This window comes from Cetorhinus maximus, chromosome 8 (genome assembly GCF_964194155.1).
Source record: "Cetorhinus maximus chromosome 8, sCetMax3.hap1.1, whole genome shotgun sequence".
Taxonomy (NCBI): domain Eukaryota; kingdom Metazoa; phylum Chordata; class Chondrichthyes; order Lamniformes; family Cetorhinidae; genus Cetorhinus; species Cetorhinus maximus.
Genome location: NC_135886.1, coordinates 133198376 through 133215718, shown reverse-complemented (window position 1 = coordinate 133215718; position 17343 = coordinate 133198376). Strand labels below are relative to the sequence as shown.

Genomic DNA, 17343 nt, shown 5'->3' with positions numbered 1-17343 from the left:
TACTGATCCTCCAACAACTGGAAATGATTTTGGCTTGCTTACTTCAGCAACCCACCCCTCCCTCCCTTTTTTTTTTGAACACCTATCAAATCTCCCTGTAACTTCCTGTGCCCTTAAGGAGAACAATTCCAGCTTCTCTAGTTTCGCCACGTAACCGAAGTTCCTCATCCCTGGTATAATTCCAGTAAACCTTCTGTGCACCCTTGTTCCCATTACATCCTACCCAAAGTGTGGTGCCCAGTTGCCGCTTGCTATACGTCAAAAGCTAAGGTTGAAATTTTTGCTGCATGATCATAGGATCAAAGACTTGGGAAAATTTGGATAAGCAGGAATTCTGATCCCGAATGGTGAGCCCCATACCCCAGCCCTGATATTGGGCCCTCGGCGGCTTGATGTAAACAAGGAAGGGAAGAGGAGCTGATATCATATGATCAGGTCAGCAGGTAGCGGCAGTGATTTAGTGAGGGAGGGATGGAAGCAGCAGTCACCCTGCTGCACATTCTGGTGCGTACGTTTTTAAAACTCACCTTGGTTCATTGCAGCCTACATGCAGTTTGGCTGCAAGGTGGGTTGATGCAGTGCATGTTGTAGATCACACATGCTGGAGTCACCAGGTGATTGCAACTTCAGTGGAAATAGAAACCAGGTGAGGTAGCAAATGCCACCCCAACACCCATTTTACACTACAGCAAAATGACTCCCATGAATAGTGACTAAGTGCAGTGCATGGGTCAATGTCCTGGATGGTGAATTGCTGCATTTACTCAGTGTTGTTGAGGCTGCACCCATCCAGGTAAGTGATGAATATTACAACACACCTCTGACACAGGCCTTGTAGGTAACAGGAGGGTTAATAAGGGCTGAGAAGATGAGTCACAGCCTCTTTCTTGCCGAGTCAGAATGATTTTATTTTATTTTTTTATGTATGACTGTGTCATGCCCAGTAAAGGCATGTCATATTATGAACTTTCAGCCAATACTTTTAAAAACTGGGCACAAACAAGTTGTTAAGATGGCTGCTGCAGATCATGTGACTTTAGGCATTTGGACGACAGACAGTGTCAAGTCTCCAATGGATACCTATTTAATTATGGATATGGGCGGGGGTACCTCAAAGCCATTTGTGAAATTCGCACATCTCATAGTCTTTAGGCGGTGGCCCATCCTTCAAAAATGGAGTTTCCAGACTGCCTGCCTCTGTTTCATACTGAACCAAAAGGCCAATCGAAACTCAATGGCCACTCTCAACTTCCCATTGTATCACGATGGCCTCCCACATCCAAATCAGACTGGGTGGCCCTCAGAAGTGTTAACCAGCAGTCATGTAATCAAAATTGGGTTTAGGGGCTGCCCCATGACCCAGCAATCATCAGAGCCATCAGTCATCAACCAATCTGAGAAAGAGACTCTGAAACTAGCTGCAAGTCATCAAGTAGCCATAGTGCTTAACTTGTTTCAGTTGCAAAGTTCACCTGAGAATCAACCTGTTAAGAGATTTTGACTACAAGAAATCTCTCAACCTGCTGAGAACCCTGCGCTTTACAAGACCTTTGCTTCAACTTTAAATCATCAATCCATTCAAGAAACCACAGGCCTGCCATGTGGGAGATCATAAATCAGAGAGTCGATGAACTGTAATCTGTAAAAGTGCACTATCTTTATCTATATCCAAGCTTTTTGCATGCATGCGTGCGTGAGACCGGGTGTGTGACACTGTGTTAAGTGGGATAATTGCATGTGAATATAGGACCTTTATTTTAAATTCACAAAAGCTTACTGCTGAATTATTTAATTGGAATACACACTCCAAGGGTAAGAAAAGATGCATCGCTTTCCATACTGATTTCAGGCAGCAAGAGAGAAAATACATTCTGTCCATGACAGACTGAAAGCAACTCAGTAATGATGTTTTGGTATGATGTTTTATAATCGCTCACTTTGATTACTGTACTGTGTTACATGATGCAAGTTCTTAAATACCAATGAGATGCAAATTAGTAACACTACCCAGGAAAGGAATAAATAAACACTTCTATAATTGTAATATGATAATATCACGCACACTTACTTGGATTTTTTTTTAGTAACTGTGGGATATATATTTTTAATTATAGACTATATTAAGTACATTCACAGCATATATTTGTACATCTGCAGACTTTCACTGGCCCTGGTTCCCCAGAAACCAAATGACTCACTCTGGGTGTGGTTTCCTGCTGCCTTTCTTGAAATACTGATGCTCGAGAAAGATCTTGTATTTCTAAAATGCCTTTCATGATTTCAGGGCATCTTAAAGCTGTTCCCAGCCAATTTAAAGAGAAGCTGTTGCTGTAATGCAGGAAAATCTGTTACGCTGAACCTTTTATAAAACTCTAGTTTGGCCTCAACAGGAGCATTGTGTCCAATCTAGGCATTGTACTTTAGGAAGCATGTGAAGGCCTTTGGAAAGGGTGCAGGAAAGATTTACGCGACTGGTTCCAGGGATAAGCGACTTCAGTTAAGTGGAAAGATTAGAGAAGATGGGGTTGCTCTCTTTTCAAAGAGAAGGCTGAGAGGAGATTTGTGGGGGGTGTTCAAAATCATGAGAGATTTAGACGGCGGAGGTAAGAGAGAATCTGTTCTCATTGGCGGAAGAGTCAACAACCAGAGGACTCTGATTTAGGTAATTGGCTAAAGAACCCAATGGTGACGTGAGGAAATCTTTTATGCAGTGAGTGGTTAGGATTTGGAATGCACTGCCTGAAAGAGCAGCGGAGGTTGAGTCATTGTCCATCACGGCCTTGAATATATTCAGATTCTTGAACTGAAGGGTACTCAAAGGCTATGGGGAACAGGCAGGTAAATGAGCTGAGACCATGATTAGATCAGCTATGATCTTATTGAATAGCAGAACATGCTCAAGGGGCCGTATGGCCTACTGCTTCTATTTCTTATGTCCTGACAGTGTAGTGGAGACAGGTATAATTGGAGCTTTCAAGAGGAAATTGGATAAGTGCCTGAAAAGAAAATTTTAACAGTTCATCCAAAAGGTGGCACCTCCTGACAGTGCAATACTCCCTCAGTGCTTTGAACCTATGACACTGAGGTGGGAGTGCTATCTCCTAAGCCATGACTGAAGCAGTATACATAATCGTGGACAGTGACTGTCAGTAGATGCTACTCTGCTTTGGAAACCTCATCAGGGTCTAATCTAATCCTGTGCTCACACTTAACATTCCAAATTGGCGGACTGAACAGCGACCCATAGTTGGAGCTGAGAATGAGTCGTCTACTTGGCCTGGGGTTACTGAGGCTGGCGTTGCAATTCTATTCTTTGCTATTATCACTCCGTCCAATAAATAATACAAATTGCCCTCATTAACAGTTTTGTATTGATTATTTGTTAGGTCTGCTTTTAAACTTCATGAAAAACAGATCCACAACAGGTGGCCTTTCTTGGGCAAATACACAGCATGGTCCTGCCAACTTCTCTGGTTGGCTCCTGCTAAGTGTTCACTGGTTCATAGATCATTTTTTGTAAATAAATTTCATCTTTAAGCTATGATACACAGACATTGCTGATGTCTTGTGTTAGCTGTGCTATCCCTGAGACCTGGCTGTGAGTCAGAGGTAGCATTCTTGCCTCTACAAGCGTCAGCAGGTTCTGTTCAATTCCCAGTCTATCTACTTGAGCACATAATCCAGCTGACACACTCCAGTACAGTACTGAGGGAGTGCTGCATGATTGGAAAGTTTCACCTGACATTAAACTGAGGCCCCGTCTCCCTACCCTCGGGTAGATGTGAAGATTGCACGGCACTCTTGTGAAGAAGAGAAGGGAAGTTCTTCCTGGTTGCCTGGCCAATATTTATCCCTCAGTCAACAACACTTAAAGATTATCTGGTCGTTATCACATTGCAGTTTGTGGGAGTTTGCTTTGTGTAAATTAGCTGCTTAGTTCCTACATTGCAACAGCAATTACACTTCAGAGTACTTGGGTTGTAAAATGCTTTGGGATATCCTGTAGTTATGGAACGGGAGATGATGGCATAGTGGTAATGTCGCTGGGCCTAGTAACCTAGAAGCCCAGGCTAATGCTCTGGGGGCATGGGTTCAAATCCCACCACAGCAGCTGGTGGAATCTGAATTCAGTTAATAAATCTGGAATATAAAGCTTGCCTCAGTCATAGTGACCATGAAACTATCTTTGATTGTCACAAAAACTCATCTGGTTCACCAGTACCCTTTAGAGAAGGAAATCTGCTATCCTTGGCTGGCCTGGCCTACATATGACTCCAGACCCACATCCCATGAAAGAATGAAAAAAATGCAACACTTTCTTTTTTGTACTTTACATCTGAAATAAAGGTGAAGAAAATGCTGGAAACACTCTGCAAGACGGGCTGCGTCTGTGGAAAGAGAAAAGATAGGGTTAACGTTTCGGGTCACTGACCTTTCAAACCTTTAAACGTTAACAGTTGTTGGCGTGAGCAATGCAGTAATGTGGCCTGTTGCTAAGGACTATTATGTCGGCAGCCTGGTGCTACTTTGACAAGTTAGTAATCAGTTCGTTAACATAAGCTACTGCTGATTATTGCCACGGCAACTGACATTACATAATCACATGCAAGGTAATATGTTTACACAGGCAACGGAATTTGAGAAATAAGTTTGCTGAATGCTAATTGTAGGCATTTATCACTCTTTGCAGGTGTTTGAATAAAGAAGTGTAGCAACTTGGGAGCAAAGCCAAATTTTAGTGTTTGGAAATTGTTTTCTGAGAAGTGCCCCAGTATTGTCTTGAGGACCATCACCGCCCCCACTCAGCCTAGGATCTTTTATTATTTATTCATGGGATGTGGGTGTCACTGGCAAAGCCAGCATGTATCGCCCACCCCTAATGACCCTTGAGAAATCGGTGGTGAGCCACCTTCTTGAACTCCCGCAGTCTGTGTGGTGGAAGTATACCCAGAGAGCTGTTAGGTAGGGAGTTCCAGGGTTTTAAGCTAGTGTCCCTTGCTCTTAGGTGGTAGAGAGACTTTGAGAGGTTGCTGTCGAAGAAGTCTTGGTGAGTTGTTGTAGATGGTCCAGCATATGTGGATTTACTGGGTGCAGATTAATGGCGATGTTCCACCTCAGCTGCTTTTATATCCAGTTTTTATATATAAAATATCAGGGTCTCGGTGACCTGTACCCTTGAGTTAGAGGTTCCTGGAGTTTGCGCTGCTCCATCTGGCTAACATATTTCAGAGACGCACAGAGGACCATAAAAATATGAGCCTACGGATCTGACACCAAGATGAAGGAACTGGATTTGCCAGTGTGCCAGGAGCTGGTTTACAGATGAAGGTCTTTCGGAATAAATCCTAAAATAAGGCCCATGTACAGGAAGCCCTGATTGTACTGTGAACTCTTGAGACAGGAATCTAGCATAGAATCTCACGGCATAAGAGAAGTTCATTCAGCCCATCACACTCTTTTTGAAAGAGGCATCCAATTAGTCCCACTCTCACTCCTTCATAGCCCTGCCAGTGTTCACTTTTCAAGTACATATCCAAGTTACTTTTGAATAATGTATATTTTTTTCACTAGAATAAGTTGCAGGGGGCCACATTTCAGTCATAAAATGAATGATAGTTGGTGGGTTGTCATGGATGTTGTTGTTAAATTATATTGACTCAAATCTTTGTCATTGCTGGTTCATGCTTGCTTGGATGTCTTAGATAGCATTGACCTGAAACCAGCATCTGACATTGGTTAGCAAACAAGAGGTGCGTAACTCTTTTTTTTTGGCTGCTGAACTACCATCAGCAGCAAGCCAATCGGATGTAAGTAGATGGCAGGCTTTGATATCAGGCCGTAAGAATTCATCAACTTATTCCTGCTCTGAGCACAAAGGGATGAGGAAGAGAGAAATGGCCACCGGGGAGATTTTTGGAGAGACCAGCCAAAACACTTGTCTCCATCTGCATTTTTGGAATGCTATGACATTCTTTTGTATCAATTTCATTGCCAGTCCATTTTTTTTCCCCCAGGCGCACAGGTTCAATTTGGTTATAATCCTTAAACTATACCAGTGATGAGCAATCCTCATAAAATCAATATTTTTTTTAACTTTGTGTTTCAGAGTATACACACCCACTAAGTGTCATTCATTCTTTGATTTTTTTTTAAAGAAAACTGCACCACTCCATCTGCCCTTTCATTGTGTCAGTCATAAATGTCATTCTTGATGTTTTGATGTAGCCTGCTCTGAAAACTGAGCTATATTTACTGCAGTAATCATGGTATGGAGCATCTGACCTTGTGTGGAAAGGTGGATCCTTAGGAAGTAAGATACCATTACTTGTAACTCCATCTGCCCAGAGTAAAACTGATGACCTAAATATTCAAACACACTTGCAGTTCATTAAAGATGCCCTAGCTTTAAGAACACAAGAAATAGGAGTAGGCCATATGACCCCTCAAGCCTCCTCTGCTATTCAGTCAGATCATGGCTGATCCTCAACTCCATTTTTGAACCTGATCCTAATATCCCTTATTGCCCAAAACACTATTGATTTCAGTCTTGAATGACTGAGCATGTGTAGACCTCTGAGTTAGAGATTTCCAAAGACTCACAATCCAGAGTGAAGAAATTTCTCCTGATCTTAGCACAAAATGGCTGACCACTTATCCTGGAACTATTTGATCCCTTGTTCTTGACTTTCCAGTCAGGCGAAGCAGCCTTTCAAATCAACCCTGTCAAGCCCTCTTAAAAACTTTATACATTTCAATGAGATCACCTTTTGGTCTTCTAAACTCAAGTTTGGACCCATTCTACTCAATCTCTCCTCCATCGGACAGCCCTCTCTTCCCAGAAACCAGCCGAATGATCTTCATTGTACTCCATCCAAGTATATCCGTCCTTGAATAAGGAGACCAAACGGCACATGGTATTGGAGGCATGGTCTCCCCCAAAGCCCTATATAATTGCAGTAAGACTTCCTTACTCTAGCTGCCTTGAAATAAAAGCTAATATACCATTTGCCTTCCTTTGCTGTGCACATGCACAACTTTGACTCGTGTACAAGGACCCCAGATTCCCTTGCATACCAACACGTACTGGTCAATATTCAACTTTTCTTCTCATGAAAGTGGATAGTTTTACTTGGATTTAACTTGAATTCCTGTTTGTCTGAGCTCTACAGTAATGAACAAACGCAAGTGAAGTCCTTGTGTAAACTGGCTGGCTTGTGGTAATTTCAGAAGCTTTAAACTATTTTGCTTTCAAATCATTTGTTGATTAAAATTTCCTTGATTGCAGCCATGATTGGATACTTGAACTATTTTACTGTAACTGTGTAAAATTGACCCCACATTGTTTATGTGAGAAGATGTTGATTGATGTTTCCTCAGTAACAGTGGTGCGTAAGCTCGGATTTGGTTTGGATTGGCTGTTTCTTATGATTTTTGAAAACTTTCCTTCTGTATCATGTTTTCCTCCTACAATGGGGTGGGTTTTACGGGGGATGGATTACCCGCAACCCCCCGCCCTTGCCCCCACTGAAAAGTCTGTCGGTACTGTGCCAGTCAGAAACCCGGCTGTCCCTCAGCGCTAATATGCTTGGAGCCGCCTTAAAGAGTGGGACTACTTCACCTCGGGGAAAGGAAGTCCCGCCCTAGAGAGCTGCTGGCCAGTCTGAGATGTGGGTGGGTGTCGGGTTAGAGAGGCTGGGCGGGGAGGGGCAAGGAGGGGGAGGGGGGGAGGGGGCGGTGTGTGGGCAGGGGTTACCACCTTGGGGGTAGGTGGGGGAGCCCCCAATGGGAACAGTCGCCACTCACCCCGCACGCCAAAAGCCCCTCTATTATGTTGAAATCACTGGATTGACTGCTAGTTTTCTTAGTTGTTCCATTGTGTAACTTGTTGCAACAGAAACCTGCAGTTCCTTCACTGTCGCTGGGTGAAAATTAGGGAACTTCTTCCCCAACAGCCCTGTAGGTGTACCAACACCACATGGACTGCAGCAGTTCAAGAAGGCGGTTCACCACCAACTGCTTAAGGGCATTTAGGGATGGGCAATAAATGCTGACCTCGCCAGTGATGCCCACATCCCACTATTGAATAAAAAAAAAAGCTAAGATGTACCAGCCTGGATTTTCCTCTGAATTACTACCTATGTTAGATGCAATAAGCAGAGCTATATGGTTTCTTGGGGGCTACAGCCTCAAATCTGTCAGGCTAACACAACACCTTCTATTCTCCTCCCAAAAATAAAATGGTTAGTTTCCTTTCAACATCTACCGCAAACCTATTCCACCCCACATTTGAATGGGCAGAGGTGGGCATGACTATCCCTCCCTGTTTCCTCCTCTAATAATTACTGTTATATTGGCAATGGTAAGAGCAAAGTTTACCTGAATGGATATCACACTGAGGAGACCATTGTGTATGCTGCAATTTGAGGTACATTTTTATATACAGTACTTTGGGGGGTCGGGTTAAGACATCCGATATTTCACAGCACTGTGCAAAGGTTTCTTAATGGATTTATAGAGAATCATAGAATGGTTGCAGCACAAAAGGAGGCCATTTGGCCTTGTGTTTGTGTTGGCCCTCTGAAGGACTAATTCACCTAGTGCACTCCCCTGTCTTTTCCCCATAGCCCTGCAAATCTTTCCTTTTTGAATAATGATCCAATTCCCATCTGAAAGCCTCAATTGACCCTGCCTCCACCACACTCTCAGGCAGAGCACTCCAGATTCTAACCACTCACGGCATAGAAAAAGTTTTTCCTCATGTCACCATTGCTTCTTTTGCCAATTAATTTTGATACAAGGAGGAGGATGATAGCACAGAAGAAGCTAGATTGGAGGCACTTATAAAATCAGGCATCATTGAAGATACCTCAATTGTGCATGGAAATTTATTCACCAGGATTCAAGTACTGCCCAGGTTTTTCTTAAGTATGACAAGTTAGCAGAACAGGAGGGCACTAGTAATAGCCCTGAGCTCAGAAGAAATAAAGCTTGACTTGCCAAAAAAGATTCTTCCCTCTGGCCTGTACTTACTCCCGCACCCCTTTCTTTCACAAAGTTTTCAAAACTTCTATGAAGGCCCTTCATGGCTCTGGAGGAGGAGATATGGTAAAGGTGCTAAATAACATTTTTAAAAAATTCTTTCACAGCTTGTAAGCATTGCTGAAGAGGCCAACATTTATTGCCCATCCCTAATTGCCCTTAAGCGTTGGTGGTGAACCGCCTTCTTGAACTGTTGCAGTTCATCTGGTGTAGGTACACCCACAGTGCTGTGGGGAAGGGGGTTCTGGGATTTTGACCCAGCTTGTTGTATGGCTAGCAAGAGTTTTGGGAGGAAATTGAGGTGGCTTTAAAAGCTGCCAATTTGAGGATAATCCACACCACTATTTCTTCCTACCAAGCAAGTGTAATATGTTATTTGAGCAAAACTGTGCACATATTGGTGTTAAACTTTATTACAGGTGCATTTATTGATGAGTTATGGCTATCCTCATGTGATTATAATAGCGCTGGGTGCATAGAGATAACACTAGCTGTTGGCAGGGTGTTTTGTGTGAAGGGAAGCGGGTAGCCAGGCATTGGATGGGTACATAGTGCAGTCCCTATCAAATCCAGAGCTGCTTTTTCTCTTGGAGAGGTTGGGGGCGGCATGTAACTGTTATTAGTGTCAGGAGCAGGTGATGGTTCCTAATGGAATCACCTGAACCTTCTCATTAGACTCCCCCGCACTGCTTTTGCATTGTGCAGTTGGCAAGGTGGGTTTTGAACAACATGGGGAGGCAGTGGTGTCGTGGTATTGTCACTGGACTAGTACTCCAGAGACCCAGGGTAATTCTCTGGGGACCTGGGTTTGAATCCTACCATGGCAGATGGTGAAATTTGAATTCAATAAAAAATATCTGGAATTAAAAGTCTAATAATGACCATGAAACTGTTGTCGATTGTTGTAAAAACCCATCTGGTTCACTAATATTGCGAAGGAAATCTGCTGTCCATAGCTCATCTGGCCTATATGTGACTTCAGACCCACAGAAATGTGGTTGACTCTTAAATGCCCTCTGAAATGGCCTAGCAAGCCACTCAGTTCTCAAGGGCAATTAGGGATGGGCAATAAATGCTGGCCCATCCAGTGATGCCCACGAATTTAAACTAAAAACAGGGCTCCAAGAGAAGGGACTAGAGCTTCAGGGACAGGCTGTTAATAAGCGTTGTGATGGGCATGTGTGGGATTAGGGGTGGATCTTTGCCATGGCAAAGGTTGAATCCCATAAGCAATTGAAGTTGCACTAATCTGACCATCTGACTCCTTTTAAGCTCCCTGGAACAAGCATAACAACCTGTTTGGGCACTCATTTGTTGCTTCACAATAATATTTTTCATTATATCCAGCTTCGGATTGTTAATATATATTCAGTTGTTCTGTTTGCACGAAATGTTAGTCTTGAAGCTGTTATCAGTGTTATTTGATACATTCAACTACTTGTATTTATATAGCTTCTTGAATGTTATGAGGCATCCCAGCTGCTTCACGGGAGCACTCCAAAACCAAATATGACACCGAGCCTGATAAAGAGATTCCAAGGCCAATGACTGAAAGTTTAGTTAAAGTAGGAGGTTTCACAGAGCATCTTGAAAGAGGATAGAGTTTTTCTTTTTATTCTTTCATGGGATGTGAGTGTCATTGGCAACGTCAGCATTTGTTGACCATCCCAAAAGGTAGCAAGGTGGAGAGGTTAAGGGAGGCAATTCAGTGAGCTAATGTTCAGTCTGTGGAAAAGACTCCCTTGGGAGATGGTGGCAACATGCTTGGGAAGGAAAAGGTGACTTGGGACCAGGTCGATTGCCATGCTCAGTCAACAGCTTGTGATCACCAGTGAATGAAATGAACCTCGGTGGTCTTTCACCTAGAAATTCCTATATTCCATGTGGATGGTGCAAATTTTCTTCCCCAGTTCCTGCATTTTGTTACCTTGGACATGTCAATGGTGCACTGAAACGTTTTCATGTGAACCAAGTCAATTAGCTGCTCATGAGGATTATTGTAACTGAACTCAATCTTGTTGCACTTGATGTTCACATGGACACTATTTCCAGAAGGGTTGGTCTATGGATAGCAATTTGGAACACATTGCAACTGATTTTTAATTTTTTTTCTCCCCTCTCTTCTCTACCCCCTCAAGCCTCCATCCTTTTTCAGGACGTTGAGGCCATGAAGTTTCTGCCCCGCCCCCTAGCTGAGACATGGAGTCGAGGAATTGTTGTGTGCTCTTCAGACAGTAGTGCTCCCTTACTGAATCGTGAGGGAAGCTGATGATCTAGATTTTAATGTTTAACCCCGAAAAGTCATTTTCAGCAAAAGCAAAAACGCACTGTAAACATGAGAGCTTTCAAAATGCGTGCCTGATTTCCTATGTCAGTATTTCTCCAGTCACCTTCAGTGATGAAGTATATGAATTAAGATGTGCATGGATTCCTACAACGAATGGGATCTTAATGAAGAGAACAGAAAATTTCCCCCATGTTTCACATCCGGTGAATCAAATGTGCCATGAGTGGGCACAACTTCCCCTATTTAACCCTAGAAATCAGGGCAGAGCTGTAACCTCTAGTATCCCAGTGTGATACTTCATTTCCTACATCGGACATCATTGTAGCCTTCCAAGACTGCCAGTTTTTAGTGGTGAGTTGCAGTTTACGGCTAGCGACTTGCGTCTACTGGAGTTCTGGGATGTTTTGTAGGTCTAGTCTATACTGCTTTCAAATTTTTTTCCTTTTTGTTTAAACTGAGTTTTAAAAACATGCTAAATGTTCCCTGAAATAGTCAACAAGTCCTCTACCGCTAAATGTCCTTTAGAGAAGGAAATCTGCCATCCTTACCTGGTCTGGCCTACATGTGACTCCAGATCCACAACAATGCGGCTGGCTCTTAATTGCCCTCCGAAGTGACTTAGCAAGCCACTCAGTTCAAGGGCAATTAAGGATGGGCATCAAATGCTGGCCTTGCCAGTGATGCCCACGTCCCAGGAAAGAATTAAAAATAAAACTAACTGGTGCTGACTCGTGATACGTTTTCAGCCAGTCATGGCCACGAGGGAGCTTATGAAGTTTTTCTCTTACATTTCTTGCATGGAAAAATGATGACTGAAATAAAAATTCATTTTCTAACTGGTGCAAATGACTAAGTGATGCCACAAAAAAGATTCAACTGATTTTCTTCAGGTAAAAGGAAAGAAAAAAAATCCCTTGCACTGTACAGCTGTAAACCTCATCCAGGTGGTCAGAGTGTCTCATCGCCAGGATGTGACAAATCAGCTGGTGTGAAGCCCTTGTGTATTTATCACATTTCCATTACCATAGAAAAGTTACAGCACAGAAGGAGGCTATTTGGCCCATCTTGTCCATGCCAGCCCGAGGACACCCAGGTGCCCTTTCTAATCCCACCTTCCTGCACCCAGCCCATAGCCCTGCAGCTTACAGCACTTTAGGTGCAGATCCAGGTACTTTTTAAAAGAGTTTAGAGTTTCTGCCTCTACCACCAACTTGGGCAGTGAATTCCAGACACCCACTACCCTCTGCGTAAAAAAAAAAGTTCTTCCTCATGTTTCCCCTACACCTTACGCCACTTATCTTGAATCTATGTCCCCTGGTTCTAGAACTCTCCATCAAGGGAAACAATTTTATCCTGTCCACTCTATCTATTCGCCTCATAATTTTGTACACCTCAATCAAGTCACCTCTCAGCCTTCTTTGTTCTAAGGAAAATAACCCCAACCTATCCAAACTCTCCTCATAGCTACACTTTTCTAACCCTGGCAACATTCTTATAAACCTCCTCTGCGTTCTCTCTCCAGAGCTATTACGTCCTTCCTGTAATTACCTGCCATTGTAGAACCTAACGTTGCCGTGTGCCTTGTCTTTATCGGAATGTATCCTTGGAATATGCAGCAATCCTCCATTTGTTAAATGTTAATTGTTCAATGTAGAAATGTGCAGCATGCTGATTGTTCTTCTGTTTCGCAGGGACTGGCAATACGGTTGCTGTAATGATTGGCAACATCAAAGGCAGTGAAATTTTGGCACTGGTGAGGGATGGTATTTCGGTTTCCATGGTGATTGAAGTTGGGAAGCAGCATGGACCATGGATGAACCAGTACTCCATTTTCTTTGTCTCGGTTTCCTTTTTTGTTGTCACTGCTGCCTCAGTGGGATACTTCATCTTCTACTCTGCAAGAAGATTACGGATTGCGAGGGCTCAGACTAGAAAACAGGTACGTTATTCCATTCTGTACTTATGAACATTGGAATGTACTGCTGGACAAATCTCCATCTTGCTGTTGAATCTATCAAGACTTTTTTTTATAAAAAAAGAGCCTTGTAATTGCCTGAGTATTTAATGCACTTGCGTCAAATTTCTCTCTACAAAACCTTGACACCAAACCTTTGTTTAAAATGGGCTAGTGGCTCTGTTCAAATAGGCACTGGTTATAAAGGCATAAAACGCTTACAGGATTACACTGTCCACTGTCATTTCCAAACTATTGTTCTGGGTAAGAAGAGCAAGGTGGCATTAAACATGGAAGAATGGTTTTGAAGGGAATTGCAAGGCTGTAACCTAATCAAACCTCCATAAGCTTGAGCAAGGGTTGAGCAATTTAGAAAAGTCACATTTTATTAATACTTTTATAATTCTCAGTATGTTTCACTATTTTCAAGATCTGATCCTTCTCACTAAACTGGCAATCAAGAATAACACAGCATGTGCAAAGTGTTAAACTTTGACAATTTTTTGGAGTTACTTTGCAAAGCAATTATAATAGAATGTATAAGTAGCAGCAGTTGGGAGAATGAACTCTTGCAGATTGTTATATGCTTTCAGTAATCTCTCTTAAATCTGGCAAAATATATAATTTGGATTTGATTATGGGCAGAATTTTCTGTTCCTACCACCAGTGAGAATCATGGCAGGAGGCAAAAAATCTGTTTCCTGAAGGTGGGATAAACAGTTGGAATCTTGCTCTCCTGGCTTTCAGGGTGGGTTAAGAGCAGGTCGAGCTTCCCAACGAACAATGTCAGGAACCCCATTTGCATCCATTAGCATCCTGTGCATGTTCATTAAAAGGCGTCTTCGCTGGAATTAAGTTCACCCTCCAGATTAATTCCCCACCAGCAAGAATTTTGAATGGTCAGTTTTACGAATGTGTGTATATTTAAGTGGTGTGCACTTGGCGAGCTTCACCCCTCCCACGACTGAGGTCTGTCGATGTTGCTTTCCCTTCTTGAGGACCTCGCATAACTTCACTTGAGCGTCGTTAGCAAATGTTGTGGCAGGGCTGGACAAGGGAAGCAGGTGAAGGCAGGAAGTGGGTGGGTGGCAGGATGGAGCGAAGGCTGGACAGGAGAGGCAGGCTGACAGGCGAAGGGCAGGGAGAGTGTCCAGGAAAGAGGGTAAGGGGATGAGTGTGTCTGGGGAAGGGAATAGGGGTGGGGGAAGTGTCTTGGAGTGTAGGGTCAGTGGTGCTGATAGTGGGGTCCTGGGGGAGAACTTGATGTACTGATGATAGGAGAGAACTGTCACTGACGGAGCAGGGAGAAGGATGCAGTTGGGTGGCAGGTCCAGGGTGAGAGTCTGGCAGGTGAATGTCTCATCGGGTGAATCATGGCAGCGGACAAGGCACACGTGGCACAGATGACAGGAGGGGCAGGGTCAGGGTGGGCATGGCATGTAATGGATGTTGGCTCTGAGGGGAGGGAAGGCATGTGGAGGTGAGTTGTGATAGGGTCCAGAGTTACAGTGAGAGGTTCAAGGGTGACAGAGGACAGAGGGGTGAGGGAATGGTGATATTGAGTGGGTCTATGGTGATGAAGGGAAGTTGGTGGGTGATGGGGGGGGAGGGTAGAACGTGGCGGAGTGAGTTTGAAAGGTGATACACGCCATTTTTCCAAACTGACCTTGACCATGCAGTTAGTCAGTCAGTGAAATCCCTCCAGGTGGGAGGAGGGTCTTTTTGGGTAGGTGGAGTTCAAAGTCAGCACAAGGGGCTAACTAAAGGGAAGCCCTAATAGTTATGAGGCAACTGGATGTCAAAGGTGCCCAGTTGTGTCGCCCTCTCTACGGTAAAGCCCACAAGGCATTAGCTTCGTTCCCAATTCATGGGTCTCAACATCGAGATCTTGGCAAGCTTTGGAGCTGCTATTCATTCTGTACTATTTGTCATCAGCTTTAGTCAGAGGCAGGGATGAAGGGAGACAGGGAGGTGGATACCTCCCAAGGGGCATGGCCAATGGAGGGCAGCAAACTCACGACGCCAAGCCTCCATCCTCCTGGGTGAATGGTCATGGCTGACAAGGGATCATGTGGTTAGTATTTCTATGCTGCCAAGGCAATGGTCTCTCTCTATCAAGTTTCAAAGGTAGCGGAGGCAAGTGGAAAAGTGTCCACATGAGGCTTCTTGCTCACGGCCCTCAGTATCCTGGTCAAAGAGCAATGTCTCCATATGCATTTGGTATGAACAGGAGGAACACCCATCTCTGGTCCTCCAGAATGTCCCTTAACCTGGGAGGGGTGAGGTTGGGGGGTGGGGGAGGGGAATTCCATGTTTAAATGGAGGCCAGGTGAAGGGCATAGCACTTGCCTGCTGGATTTGAGATGGAGGGAAACCTGTAATGGACATGCTTACTTAATGTATCACTTCACTTCGTTCACACACCCACTGTGGCACCGATGCTGCAGGCAACCCTAGCTTGGTAACAGTTCTCATCCAGATGAGGAGGGGGTGCTGTCGACGGTTGGCACAGGGCCATGAAGAGCAAAGGCCTGAGCAGCAACGGCAGCAGGGGCTCTATAAGGTCGAGAGGTTGGTGAACATGGACCACCTCAACGGTCAGCATTGGCCCGACCCATGTATTGCCGGCAATGCTCTTACCTGGAGACGAGCAATGCCGGAGTTGCCCTTGTATGTCCTGGGATGTTGTTCCTCTCATTTGCCAGCCTCCCCAGTATAAGCTGCAGCCGCCTGCCCCCAGTGCTGGATCATCTGGGCACGTCGGCATGATTACACACTGACGTGTTTCACAACTGAACATAAACAACATGCACCTGGCGAGCTGCACTTTGCTTGGAACTTCAAGGTTTGTTTGCCTACCTTGCTTCGGGCAGGACTCACGGTCATCAGCACCAGGGTGCACCACATCGTTTTTACTGGGCGCTCACGGGCAGGTCTCTACCTCCCAGACCAGCCATAAGGCGAGGGTGGCATTTCAATGGCTGCAGGGCTAGGGTTTGCTTGGGGAAGGGGGAGAAGTGGCCTCAGACAAGGGAAGATGCTGCAGGGTGAGGGCTGTACTGGGGAAGGGGGCATACCCTGTATGGGTGTGTGTGGGGGCAAATGTTGATCTGTGCAAGTGGCCTCAAGATGGTGTGTGCTGAGGAGGCAGTCTCCGGAGGAGATGAGGCCAGATGGAGATGGTATGTGGGGGAGCGAGCGGTGATGCCCCTTGAGCTGGCAGTGAGTGAGATGCCTGTGAATGTGTGATGGGCTTGTGTGAGAATTGATGAGACGGTCGCCTTACCCTGGCGGCATGGATGAGATCATTCATCTGTTTCCTGCACTGGATGGCTGACCACTTCTTCTCTGTAGTGTTGGCACAGACAGCCTCTGCCACCACCACCCAAGCTGGAGTAGTGACACTGATGGGCCTCCTGTGGACAGAGCAGGGGTAGAGGCCATTGCGGCAGGCTCCAACAGTTTCCGAAGGCGTCTCAGGGATGTGTCACTGAATCGAGGGGCTGCAGTCCTCTTGCCTTTCGGGGCCATGTCTCCTGTGCAGCAGTCTTGGGCTGGAGGCACTGAGAGGTGTGCACGCGGCTGCACTTTAAATGCACTTTAAATTTACAAGAATCTCCGCTCAGCCACCTTCTCTCCCAGGAGAACAGTCCCAACCTCTCCAATCTACCCTCATAGCTGAAGTTTCTCATCCCTGGAACCAGAAGAAGGCTGAGGGGAGATTTGATAGAGATGTTCAAAATCATGAGGGGGCTGAACAGAGTAGTTGGGGGTGAAAAGCTATTCCCACTCTTAAAGGGATCAAGAATGAGAGGGCACAGATTTAGTTATTTGCATAAGAAGCAAGTGTGACGTGAGAAAAAGCTTTTTCACACAACAAGTTGTTTGAGTCTGGAATGTACTGCCCAAAAGTGTGGTGGAGGCCAGTTCAATCGAGGCCTTCAAGAGGACATTAATCATCTAATGTGCAAGGGTACGGAGAAAAGGCAGGGCAATGGCACTCGGTCATAATGCTCATTTGGAGAGCAGGTGCAGACATGATGGGCCGAATGGCCTCCTTTCC

General features: G+C 44.7%; 1 protein-coding gene across 2 annotated transcripts in view; it reads left to right on the top strand.

The window, feature by feature from the left end:
* Positions 1-17343, top strand: part of LOC144684001 (E3 ubiquitin-protein ligase RNF128-like) — a 152962-nt gene that overhangs the window by 89433 nt on the left and 46186 nt on the right. For both annotated transcript variants that reach the window (XM_078547664.1, XM_078547663.1), the window contains exon 2: positions 13018-13265. In XM_078547664.1, the coding sequence (XP_078403790.1) occupies positions 13018-13265 (248 nt within the window). The remainder of the gene's footprint in view (positions 1-13017; positions 13266-17343) is intronic.